Source organism: Molothrus aeneus, chromosome 4 (genome assembly GCF_037042795.1).
Source record: "Molothrus aeneus isolate 106 chromosome 4, BPBGC_Maene_1.0, whole genome shotgun sequence".
NCBI classification, from domain to species: Eukaryota; Metazoa; Chordata; class Aves; order Passeriformes; family Icteridae; genus Molothrus; species Molothrus aeneus.
In genome coordinates this window covers 917463-935237 of record NC_089649.1, presented here as the reverse complement: position 1 = coordinate 935237, position 17775 = coordinate 917463, and the positions used below count along the sequence as shown (strand labels likewise).

The following is a 17775-nucleotide window of genomic DNA, read 5'->3' as shown; positions in this document are numbered from 1 at the left end:
TTGCTAATCTAATCTTGTCTAACCTAAGAATCAAATGCAATCTGCTGCTTCAGAACCAGGTATTTCAGATTGCCTGGGACAGACTGCTCTCTGAGTTGCAGCACAGGATTTTCCTACTGCAGCATTCATAGGAGCTTCTCCTCCCTGCTCAAGGCAGTGGATTTGGCGAGGTGGATTTTAACATCATTGTTGTTTTTCTGCAGGTGAAGTTAGGTGAAACTGGTACCTCTCTCTGCTGGCCAGAGCTGAGTTGTTCAAGGTCTAGGTCTAGGATTACAAGGTTCTTCATTTACTGCTTGAGTGTTCCTTTTACCTCTCTGTACAAGTAAGATCTGTGTGATGAGTCTCACTGAATTAGCAACTGTGGTAACACCATTTATTTACAGCTATTTTAGCCCATCTCAAAGCAGCATGAAATTATTTTTTCTGTTTTATGGAACCAGTACATTTGAATCGATGGGCGATCAGTTAATGGTGTTTGGGTGGGTAGAGCAGTTTGACCCTTTAGCACAGATGGTATTCACACATTTCTTTATTAGGAAATGTCACTTTGGCCATAGGGAATGAAAAATTGAGAGTGGTAGGATTATCTGTCAACAGTCTGTCATAAACTTCACTTACAGCCTGGATTTTTGTTAAGCCTGGTTATTATCCCGCTAGACAAGGTTTGGAGTGGCATCCTAATTCTTTCTAGAGGTGTTCTAGCATTATTACCTCTGTTTAGGAAGATCATCAGTAATGGAAACTTGCCATGGAAACCATTTAGATGCCTGCCAAGTTCTACAGTTGTTACCAGCACCTCAACATCTCAATATATGGTATCCAGAGGCTCCTAAATATTTTTCCTTCCTTTAATATTATTCAGTTCCCCTAGAGGAGATCTTGGTTTCATATCAAGTATTTAAGAGACTTGAGTAAATGCGTGTGTCAACTAGGAGAACCAAGACTAATCCTGGGGATCTTCTGAAGGTATCCCAAATCCTTACCATTTCAGGATATGACTAAATGATTCTTTGTCTCAAATTTCAGCACAAGAAATGTTCCCATTAAACAAAAGGATTATGTATTTCTGCTTTTTAGCGTAATTAAGAGATTTCTAGCTTTTAGGATTAATCAAACTAGAAAATCTTTGATTCTCAAAGCCCAAATCCTGTGATGTGCTTGGTTTGTTGTTTTTCAGAATGGTTTCTGATTTTTTTTTCTCTTTCTTCTTTTTTAAATGCAAAGATTATGTTTCCCAGGTACATTTGAGAGTCTGTTTTTTAGACTCATGCCGATGATAATTCAGACACCCACTCATGGTTTCCAAGCTGGGATTTATAGCAAGAAGTTTGTTTTGGAGAAGATGAATAGCCCAGGGGAAGGACAGGGATTACACATGCCTCAAGTTCTGCTAGTACTGATGCACTGTCCCTTGTTAGAACCCTGCTAACTGATGTTCCTTTTACTGTAAAATCAGCATGGATTAAAATAACATCTGTCATTTTGAGTACTGCCTTTGGAAGGGACATGCAGCTGGGGAAAAGATTTTATTCCATTCTTTTCCATAGAAAGCTATGCAGTTTTGCCTCACAAATCCTTCATTGACACAGTACAATCGGCAGCCAGGCCAGTATGGCAAGTTAATGAACGGAGTGGGAGGACTCCTACAGAAGTCTGAGGCAGCTAAGGATCATAAAAGGTTTATAGAAGGCATTTGCTTCTTGGCTTGAGGAAGGGGTGATTTTACATTAGTTTTCTCTTCCTCTTCTGTTGCTACTGTATTTGCCAATGTTGGACCAAATTCAGAAACAAGGTTAAGTGTGTATTTAAACCCTCCCTTTAGCAAATAACTTAAATCTATTTAGTTTGAGATCAATTAGACTTAAAGATGTGGTAAAAATTAAGCATAGTTTAAAGTGGTTTTCCAAAATATACCTTTCTTCTTTTCCTGGTTAAAAACAAAGCCAAACTGATCAGGCATTTGTGCATTCCAGCAGAGAGAAAAGAGTGGCTGGATGGTATCCTGCAAGCTCTGGAATTTCACAGAGTTGGCAAGAGAGTCAAAGGTGTCAAAATTTAACAAGCAGCCTAAAATTAAAGTAATTCCCTCTGAATAATTAAGAATTTTCCTATCAGTAACAAGAGATGGAATAGCTGAAGCCTGGCTTTTCCACTAGTAAAAATTAGAAGTGTCTATCAGCATTACCAATTGTTCAGTTGTGTCTGTTTGGAGCAATCTTGGAGCAGGAACTGGTGTTCAGCCCAGGTTACCTGGGCAGTTTCCTCCTTCTCCTTATGTTGCTCAAAAATATGTTTGTTGGGATTGTGTAGCAGCAATAAAAATTTTCTTAAATTTCAAATGCAGCTTTCTGAGAACAGTCTCATAAAAAGATATGAAACTGCCACAGAACTGTTTTATGCAAATCTTGAAACCACCGGAAGTTGATGAATATATATATCTTGGATTTGTAATACATTTTTTATTTATAATGTGCATAAATCATAAATCACTTAACCTAGTTTATTTTCTCAGCTTCTTTTTTTGCCATAGTTCTTTCCATCTCCAGTCAAACCAATGAAAGCAATTTCTGGAGGACACTCTAAATCTTGAATCTTGCTGCATGCAGTGTTTCCTTTGGGTTGCAGCCTCTTTGTCTGACACAAGAAAGCTTTTACCAAGATGTATAATAAATGCAAACAGCATTACCCTTCCCACCTGCTCTGGCAATGAGTGATTTGGGCTCCCACACATCCCTTAGCAGAGACAATATTCATTCTGAGGAATGCAGCCCATACTGGAAGGAAGCTGGTCAATGCCATCCCAGGTTTCTGGGTCAGGGAATAATTTTTTGTGTTTAAAAATATTTTGATTTGAAATCAAGAATTGTTTGAATCCTGGATCATTTGTAGTGTATAACACAAAAGCGTTCTTTCTTCTTGTACCTCTTTCACCCACTTGTTATTACAAAATATTTTTGCTGAAAATATCCACAGTCTTCATGGCAAAGTGTGGGGTCACATCTGCAATGTCTGTAACAGCGTGGTGAGGGCATCTCCAGCCACAGCTCTAGCTCAGTGCCAGAAGAAGTGGCAACCGTGCCAGCTTTTCCATATCCTTCATGATGTTCTACGATTAATTTGCCTAAGTAGTCCAAGCACCTTAAATTATTCAGGTTCATAATACGTGCTTTAAAGAATATTTTTATTTTTCTGATTTATAACCATCAATATCAACCTAGAGAGACAGACCTTTGACATTTTAAAATAATTAATTACTAGATGCTATTAGCTCCATCTTGGCAGAGAATATTTAATTTGTTAGAGATCTCTTACCTCTGAAATCTGATCTTCCTCTTCACATCTCACAAATCCTGGGATTCTTCTTAACAAATATTAGTTTCTTGTAAGGCCAGTTGTGTCTTTTTCCTGGATAAGAACTTGCTCTAGATTATGAGAACATGATGTTTGTTCAGTGAAAGCTATTATTTTACAATTGTGGGATTTTCAGTTCAACTATTCATGAAAAAATTGCATGCAAACAAAGGTACACAGCAGGATGAATCTGATCTGAAATGCCTGTACATGGTTGAATGGCAAAAGCTGAGTGATAAAAATTCTTGTTTTCATATTGAAATAAGAAAATCTGGCCCATTGTTTATCCAGGAATTTAGACACAGAAATTTCTTTAGGATCTGTGATTTAATCTGTCTTCCTTCATTGCTCCCAGTAAATGAATGAAAACATACATTTTTATGGGCAAAGGAAGTGGCTTTGAAAGCAAAACACTGTTGTATTTCTTTTCTTTCAGAAGATTAATGTTACTTCATTAAGGGCTGGGAAAATATGTGTCCATTATAGCTGTTATTATCTCATTTAAGTCATTTATCAGTGTTAAATTACTGAGCCTGTGCCGTTGCAAGTGGAATATTTAGCTCTCATTATGGTATGTATATCAGAACTGCAGGCTCAGCCTCTGCTCTGGGGGTCTAATTAAAAGCTAAACATATAAGAAACCCTTTGCCTCTTTGCAGTCACTGCTCCATATTCTACTGTGATGCCCTTTGGAGATCAGCAGCACTTTCAGCTGAATAAAAAAAAAAATCAGTGTACGGTAGATAAAATGTGAGCCACTGATAAACTTGCTGGCAAGTTTTGCAGAAAGTATTCCATGAGGAAAAGCGTTTTATTTGAATTCCCATCTTTTGCATCTGAATGCTGGTATGGAGGAAGATTCCTTAATGGGCAAAAATCCGTATGTGAGGAGTGAGTTGGGTAACGGTAACACCTGGTCTGTGCCACTTTTAGAGTTGCACCCAATTAAATGATGGCTGGTTGGAACAGATGGTTCCTGAAATCAGAGAATAGCCAAGCCAACTGGGACAAAATTTAGTGGTTGTCTCAAGGATGGGAGCTTAAACTGGCACATTAGAAAGGAGGGAATAAAAAAAAGAAAAATATGTGCTCGCATACCTGTTATTTTTCCATTTGCATCTTTAAGTACTGAATAGCATCAAGAAACCATGAAAATTTAAGTTTAGAAGGTGCAACTTTCCTTCTGCCATGAGCTGAATTCTCAACTCCAGGCATTCCCTGGATATACTCACATGATGAGCCAGCAGTCGGTTAGGAGCTTCTTAATGAGGAAGAGTTCAGAAGCTATCAGCATTTTGCTAATTATAGGAACAGCTGTTGTACAAACAGTGCCTCACAACTCTGGACTTTTTAAATGGCATTAACACTGTCACCTACCCCTGCCATATTGATTAATTGTGGCTTAACGCTGGCTTTACCTGCAATGATAGCATAGGATTCACTTGAACATCGAAGGTTTTTTAACCAACAACAATTTGAGTTTTGAGGTTTTTTATTTATGTAAAGCAGGTTTTTCTCATGTACTGTTCAGGGGCAATACCTTCAAAAGTTACAGCTGAGTAAATTTTTCTCCATAAAATCAAAGCAGTGCATTCCCAAGCCCATGCTTGAAATGTAAGATGGGAAAGGATTATTGCCACTCAGATGCACATTGTAATATACAAACAATACACCTTAATTTAACCTATTTGGACATTAGGCTTGAGTTTTGAATTATCTTTTTGCCAGCATTCCATTTACAAACTGTGTTTAGTAGATGAGAAATATTCGGAGGCCCATAGTGCTGGATTGTGTTCTCTCACAGAGATATTTCTGATTTTGGACTGGGGTCATTCAACTTACTTGGATGGGGAAAAACCCAAATCCAGCCTGCAGGAATAGTTTTTCTGCAGAAACAATTTAAAACAAATACTTGTTGGATAATGTTATGATGAAAGCTATCCTTTGAAAACTGAAGCCTTCTACTCCCCCAGTCTTTCCTGCTTATGCATGAAGCTGGTTTTCACTAGCAAATTTGAATATTTTATGGATTTGGTACAGCATATGATTTCAGGATTTATTTTTGCACTTCTCTCTAAAATGTCTTTGAGAAACAGGCTGTGTGCAGTAAGTGATGTGGTACATAATGCAATAGAAAGGGCAGCTGGAGTGGGGACAGAGGAACCAGAAGGGAAGGTCTATTTGATTAAAATACTAATTTCCATATATGATTTATTTGCTGAGATTCCCTGAAATATATGTTTCAAACTCAGGTTAAATTGCAGCAATGTAATTAGCAAGAAAGAGGGAGAATCCACAATCATATATTCATATAGTCACTTGATCATTTCTTGTATTTCCTTATGCAATATCTGACAGCTAGGTAGTTATAAAGAAATGTTTGTGTCCATCCTGTGAGTGTACTTATATTGATGTTTTTCACATTGCAGTTTATTTGTTCCTAGTGATCTGACAATTCTTATTTATAGCTGGAATTACCTATCATCGGTCAAAAGTTCATAAGAAAAGTTAAAAGATAGGAGACATCTATAATGTCCAGTAAAACCAAATATTCCCAAAAGTCATAGGTTTAGGAATGCACCTTTAGTGTCATCTAGTTCCACGTCCTGTCACAGGCAGGGGCACCTTCCACTGTCCCAGGTTGCTCCAAACCCTGTCCAACTGGCTTTGCACATTTCCAGGGATGGGACAGGCACAGCTTCTCCAGGCAACCTGTGCCAGGGCCTCACCGCCCTAACAGGGAACAATCTCTTATGTTACCTAATATAAATTTACCTTTGTATCTATATTGTGTATTAGGATTGCATTGCAAACATAATTTCTTTTTCAAAAAGTAGTTAGTGAGGACTTGTGATGCTCTGTCACTGTGTATGTATTGAGAGCAGTGCATTAGAAAAAGCTGGTTAAATCCACATGTGGTGATTTCAACCCATACTATAAAATACCATCTCAGTATTTTCTAATCCCTCACACCATATTCTTATATCATGTTTATAATGTATTGATTTGACTGACCTTAGGGCCTGCATGTACACAGCGTGAACCTTAATTCTGGCTGCCTGGGCTGAGGGTGGAGGGCAGAGCTGCCAGCTGGGACTTTGCACATTAACGTGTTGGCTTTGGGGCTTCCCAAATTACAGGGCACTCATGTTCTTGTGCTCACATGTTGCTGCTGCTTAAGGTGAGCTCTTCTCCTGTAAACCTTTCCTTTCCTCAGTGGCAGAGTGTTTGCTTTCAAGCATGATTTGCTTGTAAAAGTGTGTAAAACTCTCAAGAAAACCGCTCAGGGGTGTGTGCTTAGGAAGAGGGGATGTGATAAATACCATATGGTGCACAGGACTCTGGGTCTGTGTTTTTGTCTTCTTTCTTGTAAAGGAAGTGCCTTCAAATGACAGTTTGTTGACAGCTTTTCTTCACCAGTCACCAAACTATAAAGATGGATATGGTGGTTTCAGTGAGAAACACTATGAGGGATGGTGAAGGGGTTATGGGGCATGAGGGCTGTGAGGGGCTTTGAGGGGCCATGAGGGGTTACAAAGGGCCATGAGGGGCTCTAAAGCACTGTGAAGGGGCTCTGAAGGGCCATGAGGGTCTCTGACAGACTTTAAGAGGCTTTAAAAGGGCTGTGAGGGGCTCTGAGGATCTCTGAGGGGCTATGAGTGGCTGTCAGGGGCTCAGAGGGTCCGTGAGGGATTCTGAGGGGCCATGAGGGGCTGTAATAGACTGTAAGGGGTTCTGAGAGGCCCTAAAGAGACTGTGAGGGGCTCTAAGGGATTGTGAGGGTCTCTAAGGAACTTTGAGAGGGTCTAAAGGGCCATGATGGACTGTGAGGTGTTCTGAGGGGCCATGAGGTGCTCTAAGGGGCCATGAGGGATTCTGAGGGGCAGTGAGGAGTTGTGAGGGATCATGAGGGGTTCTAAAGTGCCATGAGGGGCTCTGAGAGACTTTTAGGGGTTCTAAAGAGCCGTGATGGACTGTGAGGGGTTCTGAGGCTCTCTGAGGGTCCATGAGGGGCTCCGAAGGGCCATGAGGGGTTCCAAAGGGCTGTGAGGGGCCATGAGGGGCTCTGAGGGACTTTGAGAAGCACTAAAGGGTTGTGATGGACTTTGAGGGGCTCTAAAGTGCTTTGAGGGGCTCTGAGGAGCTCTAAAGGGACTGTGAGAGGCCATGAGGGGCTTGAAGGGCCATGAGGGTCTCAGAGGGACTTTGGCCCTAATTAAAGGGCCATGATGGACTGTGAAGGGCTCTGAGGGGCCATAATGGGTTCTAAAGGGCCATGAGGGGCTGTGATGGACTCTGAGGGGCTCTAAAGTGCTGTGAAGGGTTCTGAGGGGCTCTAAAGGGACTGTGAGAGGTCGTGAGGGGCTCTGAAGGGCCATGAGGGTCTCGGAGGGACTTTGGAAGGCTCTTAAAGGGCCATGATGGACTGTGAGGGATTCTGAGGGGACATGAGGGGCTCTGAGGGATTTTTGAGGGGCTGCAAGTGGTTCTGGAGGCCATGAGGGACCTTGAGGGGCTGTGAGGAGCTCAGAAGACTGTGAGGGGCTGTGTAACAAAATATTTCAAGAGATTATGGAATCCATTGGAAAAGCTGACAGATCCAGATTCATTGTCTTCTCTAACATGGTAAGACTACAGGAAACTGCTGCTGTTGTTTCTGGGGGGATTTTGTCAAAATGCATTTGAATTTGAAGTGTGCTAAAGTGAATAAATGTTTGAGAGAGTCGTGCTGACAAAAATGCTTTAAAAAAGCATTAAAAGAATGGGACAAAGGACAAATTAATGACAACCTATTGAAAAATTAGCTTTGGCCAACTGGGAAGGAAAATAGATCTGAGTATTCTCAATTTCTAAGTCTTCTAATCCTTGTAACATGTTGCAGAATATTTTCAATGTTTTGTGGCCAGTCTCTTGTACTTGTATGGGAATTTATATATGAAGCATATGGACTGCTGAAATACTCTTTATGTAGACAAGAAGTTAATGTTCTGCATTATGATCATTATTCCGGTGTATGGAAAGTGTTTTGAAGTGACTGGAAGTGATGTACACTACAGTAATTTGATTATGAGGTAATAAAATTATGAATCAAGGAAATGAGAATCTGCTTGGAAAGCATTGCTTGTGTCTTGTTAGCCAGAAACAAATGACATAGAGTTGTGTGGGCTTAGCTACAATCTGAGGTCCCAGCAATAATTGAGATGTCAGCACTTCTAGCTTTTTATGTTATTCTGTGTGAAAGAAAAACAAGCAATGATTGGTTCATCCCTAAGAACCTAAAGTTGTAGGTGGTAATTTGTTACATCGTTCTTTCTTAACCTTTTAAAAGTATAAAGCTGATGATTGTAGTCTTGCTATGGTAAATGATTGTTGTAGTAGTAAAGCAGGAAAAAAATGGGGAGAAAGAAGGTAAAACGTGTATTATTGAGGGCAAAGCTGCTTTTTCCAACCTGTGTGTCCAGATTTACCCCTCATGCACTCAGATATTTGTTGTTTGTTAATGTTTTTACCAAGACATGATTTTCTTCAAAGATACTTAAATATTAAAACATAATTTGATGTCTTTATGAGCATATCCTGATCCCAGGAAAGGATGTGCTCCCAAAGACATATTTTCGTCTTGGCATGTAGCACAGTTGTAAGGAGGCTGATTTTGATGACATCCATCTGTTGCAGATTAAAATAGGTTGGAATTGGGGATTGTGAAGCGAGTGATAAGCAGGGTGACCAAAAAAAAAAATGCATTGGAATGGATTGGGCAAGTAAAATAAGTGGCTGGAAGCGGGAGGGGTTTAGGATATTCTCATGATGAGTAGGAGTGAGTCCCAGCCCGAGGGAGTGCGGGCTGTCCTCTACCTCTGGGCTCTGTTTTGTGTCACAGACAAAGGCAAGAGGGCTGAGGTGTTCCACATTCTGTTGCTTAACAGTACATTCCACAATCTGGCTAAAAAATGAAAGCTTATTTTCATAGGATTTCTGAATCTGTTTTTTTAATGAGAGCAGGCACTTTAGGGGTGGGAATGTTTGCAGCATGATCCTGGATTTGGATACTCAGCCTTGAGTACTTCATCCGCTTTGTTCTAAGGTTAGCTACATGTGCAGTGCTGCCCACTTTGAGCATAGGTATCTAAAAATAATAGATCTAAATCTGTAAATAACATCTATACACATCTATAAACAACATGCATAAATACATAAATAATACATAAAATTATATGTATAAAGAGATTATATATTTATATGTAATTCTCCAGAAAACTACAGTTAGCAAGTTGATGCATTTATGTTTTTCTTGTTGACAATATCAGTTACTATGATTTATGGTTGTTTGGGTTTTTTGGGGTTTTTTTTTGTTTGGTTGGTTTTTTAGTTCTTGCTAAATTTTGAGTGCCAGCAATTATTGCTCTATTTTGCTCACTCTGACAGGTCTGCAGTTCTTTTGTGCCATTATTGTCTAATTTAAATATGCTAATTAATGCAGATACAATTCAAACTCAGTTGTTTCACAGCTGTATTCTACTGCAGCATAAAATGTGGAAACCTTTCACCACTGATGAGGTTTTCTGCTCTGGTTCAAGCAGAGGCTAATTGGAGAAATTTTTTCTTCTCTTTTTACAGTCTGACAGCAATGCAAGCTTTCTCCGAGCTGCCAGAGCTGGCAATTTGGACAAAGTAGTGGAATACCTGAAAAGTGGAATAGACATTAACACCTGTAATCAGGTAAGATATTTCATGGACACAAGCTTGCGAGAGTGAATGGTAAGAAACGTGGGCACTGTAGAGATGTGATTTATCTCTTTATCCTGCTGAATGTGACGTGCTCAGCCCATGGATTTTCCTTAGCCGTCCCACGTGAAGCTCCTGATCCCCTGAGAGCTCAGGTGTGGGAGTCTGAGGCTTCCCCTGTTGTTTTTGTGAGGTCTCAGGGAGTAGGTAAGCACTTGAGTGGTTGTAGTGGTAGCTGCCCAGATAATTCATGCCCAAGCAGATTAAAATCTTGGCAATCACCTGCACTGGCAGTGCAGTTCTGGGTACTCTCAGATGGCTAAAGGGGTAGCCATGGGCTTTCACCTTGTTTCACAAAACTAAATGTGTTGTTATCACTGGTCAATAATATCTACAACATAACATAAGAGATACTTAAATGTTGTGCTTAACATGCTGTCTCTCCTTTCAAGAAAGTTATAACTGCTGTAAAGGTACACTGTTAAAGTTTCACCATTGATGTGACTGTAATGTGACACAATGTTTTGGCTTGGCTCTTTTGTAGCTCTGTCATATAAATCCGGTTACTTTGGCTTCATAGCTTAGGGACCTACATTTGCAGCATTTATTTAAGTGACTAGAACCATCAAGTTTAATAAGACTCTAACTGTGACTTAAATATGCAAGTAAGTGTCTGCATCAATTCTGGGAAGTGTCTTGGCTTTCTAGTGAAACCACTGCAGTTTCTTTGATGGGGAATTTGACAGCTCAGGCTTTATGGTGCCCGGGTTTCCCCTAACTCTTAGCCAGATTTGATCAGAGTAACCACTAACTGGACAGTGGTTAAGCCATTTGGAAGTAAAATCCCAGAATTGTGACCACTATTTCTTTTTTTTTTTTTTTTTGGGGGGGGGGGGGGGGGAAGAAAAAAAGACTAACTGGGGAAATCAGGAGTGAAATAATCTAAAATGTTTGGTGCTATCACGTTCCCTGCTGAAGGAAAGCTGCAGATGATTAAAGAAGGCATGTGTCAAATGGAAGCTGGGGCACAGGAGTGAGAGCAGATCTGTTGGCTGTGCCAAGGAATTTAATGATGAGGAGGATAAGAGCTGGGGCTTTTCATGTTCTGCTTGTTGAAAACATACAGGAATGTTCTTGTCTTACTATCTAGGAGAAGGTTTCCTTTAAAACACTTATTGTCAAGGAAAACTTCATTAATTTTATGGGATGTGACCTGGCAAACTTCAAGTTTCTCACTTAGGAGAGAGTAAAGCTAGACTCAAGTTCTTGTGTTCAAATAGATCCCGCAAGTTCTCCATCTTTGTTATAAGCACCAATATTAACAAACAGATTCACCCCCAGGTGAATATGATAATTATAAATAATAATGTTAATATGATAATAAATAATAATAATGATATAATAATAATATATAAATATAAAAAATAAATAAAAATAAATAAATATAAAATAATATAAAAATAAATAAATATAAAAATATAAATATATAATATATAATAATAATATAAATGAAATAATAATGATATAATAAATAATAATAATGTTAATATGATAATAAATAATAAATAATGTTAATATGATAATTACTTAGGAACATTACAAGGCTTTTTTCCCAGTGTTCATATTCTCCTGGTGGCTATGGGAGGAATATGGCAAAAGTTGCTGCAGATTTATCCTCTGTGGAAAGTGCTTCCCACCTGTAGCTGGTGACAAAGCTCCATGTAGGGGAGATCAAAGCTTTCACCATCCACTGAGCATGACCAAGCACTTCAGCTTCTGGCAGACTCCAGTTCTGGTACCATATAAAATTGCTTACAGAGGTTTTTGTAACCAAGATCCTCAGTGCTTCCAGTGATTAAGCATCACTGGTGTATTGTAAATTTTATTGGGAGTGGGAGCAAACTCCCTCTGCTAGAGGTCAGGGAATATTGAGTAAGCCATGGCAGCCTTCAAGTTATTCCTCCTCCTTTGTCTCCTCCTCAGGGTTTGGCAGGGGTGTCCACGTCATTGTGTTCCAGCTGTCTAAGGGGAGAAGCAAACACAGTCTGTGCAAAATGCAGGGGTGTGTTTTATTTTTAACAGTGAGATATCTCAAGGCTCTTTTAAAAATGGAGCTTTGTATATGCAGGGTATTTTTCCTCAGTAAAAGGCTATTTTTAGATTAGATCTCATATGAGAAAACCATACATAATGTTAAATATAAGCTTTCCTGAATGGAGAGAACACCAGGAGATTTTCTTCAGTTTCAATGTCTTTTTCTCACATCCTGAGTTTTCAGAGTGATATATCTTTATAGATAATCAAAGTATTTTCCCAGTGTAACTGTTGCCAACATATGATGGAGCTTAATGTTTCTGGATATACTGAACACAGAGTAGTTAATAAAACAATTATATAGTTATATGTTTTGTTGAATGCTACCATCATAACAAGTTCACCTATTATAGTATTGCCTACTTTAATCTGAATTCAAGCACTGTCATCTCTTCTGAAAATCATAAATCAATTCTGTTTGTTTCAGAAGAGAGTTAAAAATGTTAGGGGACAAAATTCCCCAGTTTTATGGGGGGGTCCCTTAAAAAAATCCAATTCCTGGTGTTTAATAGGATGTATAACCAATAGCAATTGTAAATATGTTTCCTTTAAAGCTGCTTTCCTATGCTACAAATGTAGTTTTTTAGAATGTGGTTACTGTTTCTAGTTAACATAGCAAGGGAAAGCTACTTGCTACTGCATCTTGTTCAAAATGTTGCTTAGCAAAACAAATGTTACACTGTGCATTTGTGCAGCCCAAGGTTCCAGCAGAAGTTAGACCCCAAACTCTGACTATTCTAGCGTTCATCAGCTGCCTGCTGATTTTTGAAACTGAATTGGGGATCCAAAGGCAACATAAAGTAACGTTTCTCCATCTTGTCTTGGGAGACCTGTCAGTTTTCAGGGTGATGTCTTGGAAGGAAAAATGTGATGGGCGTTGGCATTTGCTTTGAACAAGTCTTCTGTGCTCCTCTGTGAAGTCTAATGCCTTGAACAGATCAGGATTCAACTATGAGGTTGGTCTGGGGGCCTCCAGCTCCAAGGCTTTTTGAATCTCTGTCAGTTTGCCTTTTGCTCTCATTTTGTTGGCTTCCTTTTAATTCAGCTGGTCTTTATTCCTTCGGTGACAGAGAGGCAGAGCACAGCTGTTAATTCCTCCCTCCCTCCTTCCAAGTGGAAAGGCACTGCCTCTCCCAGCAGTGCCAGTTATGGTCTGAAGGAGCACTGCAGCATAATGAGGTCAGCAGGACCACATTTGATGTCACTCTCTAGGTTAATTCAGTTTCTTGATTTCCTAGACTATAAAGCAACATAAAGGGAGAATTTTCACAACCTGATTATGTTTTTCTCTTTTTTTTCCCACTGTCCACTTAATTTCTTTGTGATATTTTTAGGAAGAACTTCAACAAACATTTGGACTTCAGAAAGCCATGCCCAGCTCTCTAATGTACCCTTTCCCAAATCTCTCTTGAAAAGAGGTTGCCACATGCACATTTTACTTCCCTGAGAGATTTATTCAGAGGAGAGACTTTGCAGAGCCATCTATTAAAGAGAGAAAAGTATTTGAGTTTAACAAAGACTTCTTTCTAGTTTCTGCTTCTGCTGGTAAAAGGAGTTACTGCCGCCATACAGCGTTAATCACAAAAGCTTTTCAATTTTCATTGTGTTTTGAAGTTATGCTTTGCAATTGGGCTGTTATCATAGAACCTTTTCCCAACTTCCTTCAAACACTTTCTTTGCCCCATTTCTATGTTTCAAGTTCTTTGTCATTCTCACTAATTCTCACCAGCAGAAGGTGACTTGAGCTTTCTAGGACTGCCAGGTTATTGTCTGTACCTGTCAGTTAGAGCTGAGCTTAGAGGGAAGGGTGTAAAGGCCCACAGAGCACTGATTTGGCTGATTTAGAATGTCCTGTGAACTACAGGTTGATCTGATACACTGCCAAGACATAGCTTTCCATGGTGTCAATTGGCTTGGCACAATAGGGTTAGGTGGGAATGGGAGAAGCTATGGGATCTGGGTGATGTCCCAGAAGGAATAAATGGCACAGCAGGATTGATACTGAACCAGGCAGTGATGAAAGAGCTTCCATTGCATGAGGACTGCTCTGTGAGGCAACTGAATAAAAAGGCAGAGGTAGCAGGGATTTTTTCTGGGTGATTTCCAGACAAGAGCAGTGTCAGTGTCTGTCTTATGGGGAATAAGTGTAGGCTGGTGATTTTTAGGATGTCCAAGAAACCCCTGGAGTTTTCCAGTGCAGTGAAAATACCAAGGGTAGCACTACAGGAAGTGCTGTGAGCAGTTAGTGGTACATGCACATTTGTAGCACTCCATGGGACAGAGAGCATTGACGTCTCTGCCTTGGTGGTAGAGGAGAAAGGGAATTGAGGGAATCAGGCACTGCAGGGAGGAAACACTTATAAAGAACCACCAGCTTGGAAGGCTTAGTATTAGGTTATTTTATGGGAGTTAATATCACTAAGGAGTCTCCAAAAGAATGGCAGTTATGGCATATGCAGGCTTTGTCCTTATGTAGCTCAGTTTTGCTTAGCAGACAACTAATTTCGCCCTCCCCAACTTTTTGGTGGTCAGGGGAGAGCAAAAAGGGACGTGTCAGAAACCTTTGTTGTTCTGAACTACAAAAATCCAGTTGACAGGAACGGAGGAGTTGCATTGATTAAATCTGAGATTCCATCATTAGAAGTAGCAGGGATCAGCCATGTGGGCTGGGAAATAATTGCAGCGTTGGTTCTGATCAGGGAGAAAGAGAACAAAAGTTGCTTTAAGGCTTTGGTTGTGCTGGGCCTCAGCATTTAAAGTGCAGGGCTTGCTACTGCTTACCCCAGATTGCTTTATTTAAGGAATTACGGAATTTGAATGTCGATAGTCCTATTTTTAAGCAAGAGTTTGTTCCTGTAAGCTTTTTATTGGATCTCAACTATTCTTTTTGCTCATGTTTTAATGCATTAAAAACAAGTCCTGTGTTGTGAAGAAACTCAATGGATGCAGCAATATCAACTTTCAGGTGCTTAACATGACATCAACAGATATGTGGCTCAGAGGTAGGAATACAAGTATTTTCAGAGATTAAACACTGAGACGAGCCTTGCTCTCTCCATATTTTGGCACACAGTAAACTAAAACAGGGGCTCATCCTTTTGTATTCAGAAGCATTTATGGGCCATGAATTTTGCAGTTTCTCTGCTGTTTGTTCCTAAAGAGCGAAGAAGTTTAATGACATGTTGCAGCAATACATCAGCTGTGTACGCTGTGAGGAGGACAAGCTGCCCTTCAGCTTCCCATGGAAAGTGCTGATGAGAGAATCTGTGAGATCAGATACAGAACAGGTCTTTGTTCTTAAACAGTGAGGAGAACACTGTGTTTTCCCACAAAATACTAGCTTGAAGCTCTCAGCCACTGTAGGTAGTAATTATGGTTAGTTGATACTCAGCTAAGATTAAAAACTAAGAAAGACCAGAGTTTTCTGAAACGTGTTCGGCCTGCAAAATATTCCCTAACGCGGACAGTATTCCTCATCCTGGTGATTATGGTCAACCTCACTACATATTTTTGGCTAAGGATTTATCCTTGACCAGGGCATGGCACTACTGCTATCCCTGGGCTCTGCAGCTCCATAGTAAGAGTGTTTCCTCTGGAATAAGCGTGTTCTGGCTGCTGTAGCTTTTCCCACATAATGGGGTTTGAAACCACATTTCTCATGAACATTTCTGACTACCAGGCTGCAGAATGGTGTTCCTCTGCTTTTGGCAGCCTGTGACCATGGCCTTCCTTTAGTTCCTTTGCTTTTCTCCTATTTCCGCTTCTGAATTTGACCACAAAATCTGCCTGTGCTCTTCACATGGATGCAGAATCAAATGGAGTTAGTGCTGAAATGTGTTTGCATTGCTGTGTCTGAAGCCATTGGACAAACTCCCATCAAATACCTCCTGTGAAGTGCTAAGTGCTTTAAAATCCCACTGGAAATTACAGGCTCCAGCTGCCTCTGTGAATGGACAAATAAAAGCCAGAATGTTGCCTGTTTATTTCACAACTGAAATGACTCTGAACTGCTCAGAGACAAGCAAAGTGATAAAAATTCCACAGTGCTGAATTTGCTGCTGGTTACTCAAACACCTGAGTATTGATCCTGATGCCTGCAATATGGAAACCAGGAGAATGCTGGAGGGAATGGCAGTATTTGTTGCTGTCACCTGCCTGATGTAGCATGAAAAACACCTTAGGATTGTGAAAAACAGGCTGGAAATTCAGCTACAATAGACTGTAATTTAATTTTTTTCCTTGGGTGGAAGGGGGATACTAGGAAGAAGGAGATCAAGTTTCCATGGCAGGAATTTATATGAGATACAGTATCCTGTTCCTGTTTAATGGGGAGAGGATTTAGATGCTGACTTTCTTTGGTTACCTTTTCAATAATCCTTGCATTTATTTAATTAATTTTCTTTTCCTTTTTGAGATTAGAAAACCTTGAAGTTTAGTGAAGACTTGCTCATCAGATATGAGCAAAGTGCCAGATCAAGGATCAGTTTGCAAGTCAAAGTGATCAACAGCCATTTTGTGCTTGTGGGTTTCCATTTGATACCAGTTATCCCAGAGGAGATAGCAGGATTCAGGGTGGTTACATCAGCATGGAGTAACTCTGAGTAGACACATCCCGTGTAAATTTGGCTAAGTCCTGTGATTTCTCAGTATTGATAAAATCTCAGCCGGGCTGGATAAGGTTACAGCAAAGTGAGGCAGAAAAACACTCAAGGTTTGAAATACTGGGCTCCATGGAGATGCCCAAGGTAGTAGTCTGTGGTAATGAGAAGTTATTAGAAAATAAGCAATGTTTTTTGGATACTCACAAAATGTAGTTTGGTTTGATGTATTTGTTACTATGAGAAAAATGTTATGGGTGAAGTTTGTCCCACAAAGCCTCAGCTTAAATAGCCGTGTCCAAAGTATCTGACTTATGCAGACAGTCAGCTAAGAGATGTAATAGCATTCCAGCTCCTAAGCTTCTCCTGATCCCGGGGCGAGGTAGGAATGTGTATCTGATATTTGTAATGGATCTGGCCCTTGTGCTTACAGAATGGACTCAATGCTCTGCACCTGGCAGCCAAGGAAGGCCATGTGGGACTGGTACAGGAATTGCTGGAAAGAGGCTCGGCTGTGGATTCTGCCACTAAGGTAATGATGCACGTCTCTAAGTTTATCCAATACATATGGCAAATACAGACAAAACCCCAAAAAGTACAAAATAAGAGAATAATGTAAATACTGCACGGATATTTAAACTGTTATTTCTGTTATGGCCTGGGAGTCAGCTTTGCTGAAGCTCATTGGTAGTAAATTAAGAGGAAAATATAATTTGTGGTGTAATACAGGGAAAGCATTAGAAGTTTTAAGCAATGTCATGTTTTCATTATTTCCAGTGACATGTCCTCCTTATTTTAAGGAGAATTAGTATAGTTCCAAGCAGTAGATTTTTTCAAATCTGTGCAAATCAGTAATTGACTTTATAATATCCAGTGTCTTTTACCTGTGGGCACAATTGAAAAACACCAGTGGGATAAATTATTTTCCCTTTAGCCTTTCCACAACCAGGCACATGCACATGAATGCTATAAAAAAACCCTGCTGATTGAAATGATTCCTGAA

General features: G+C 39.9%; 1 protein-coding gene across 32 annotated transcripts in view; it reads left to right on the top strand.

The window, feature by feature from the left end:
• ANK2 (ankyrin 2) overlaps positions 1-17775 on the top strand; it is a 275430-nt gene that overhangs the window by 149713 nt on the left and 107942 nt on the right. For all 32 annotated transcript variants that reach the window (XM_066549303.1, XM_066549305.1, XM_066549331.1 and 29 more), the window contains 2 exons: positions 9973-10074; positions 17206-17304. In XM_066549303.1, coding sequence (XP_066405400.1) covers positions 9973-10074; positions 17206-17304 — 201 coding nt within the window. The remainder of the gene's footprint in view (positions 1-9972; positions 10075-17205; positions 17305-17775) is intronic.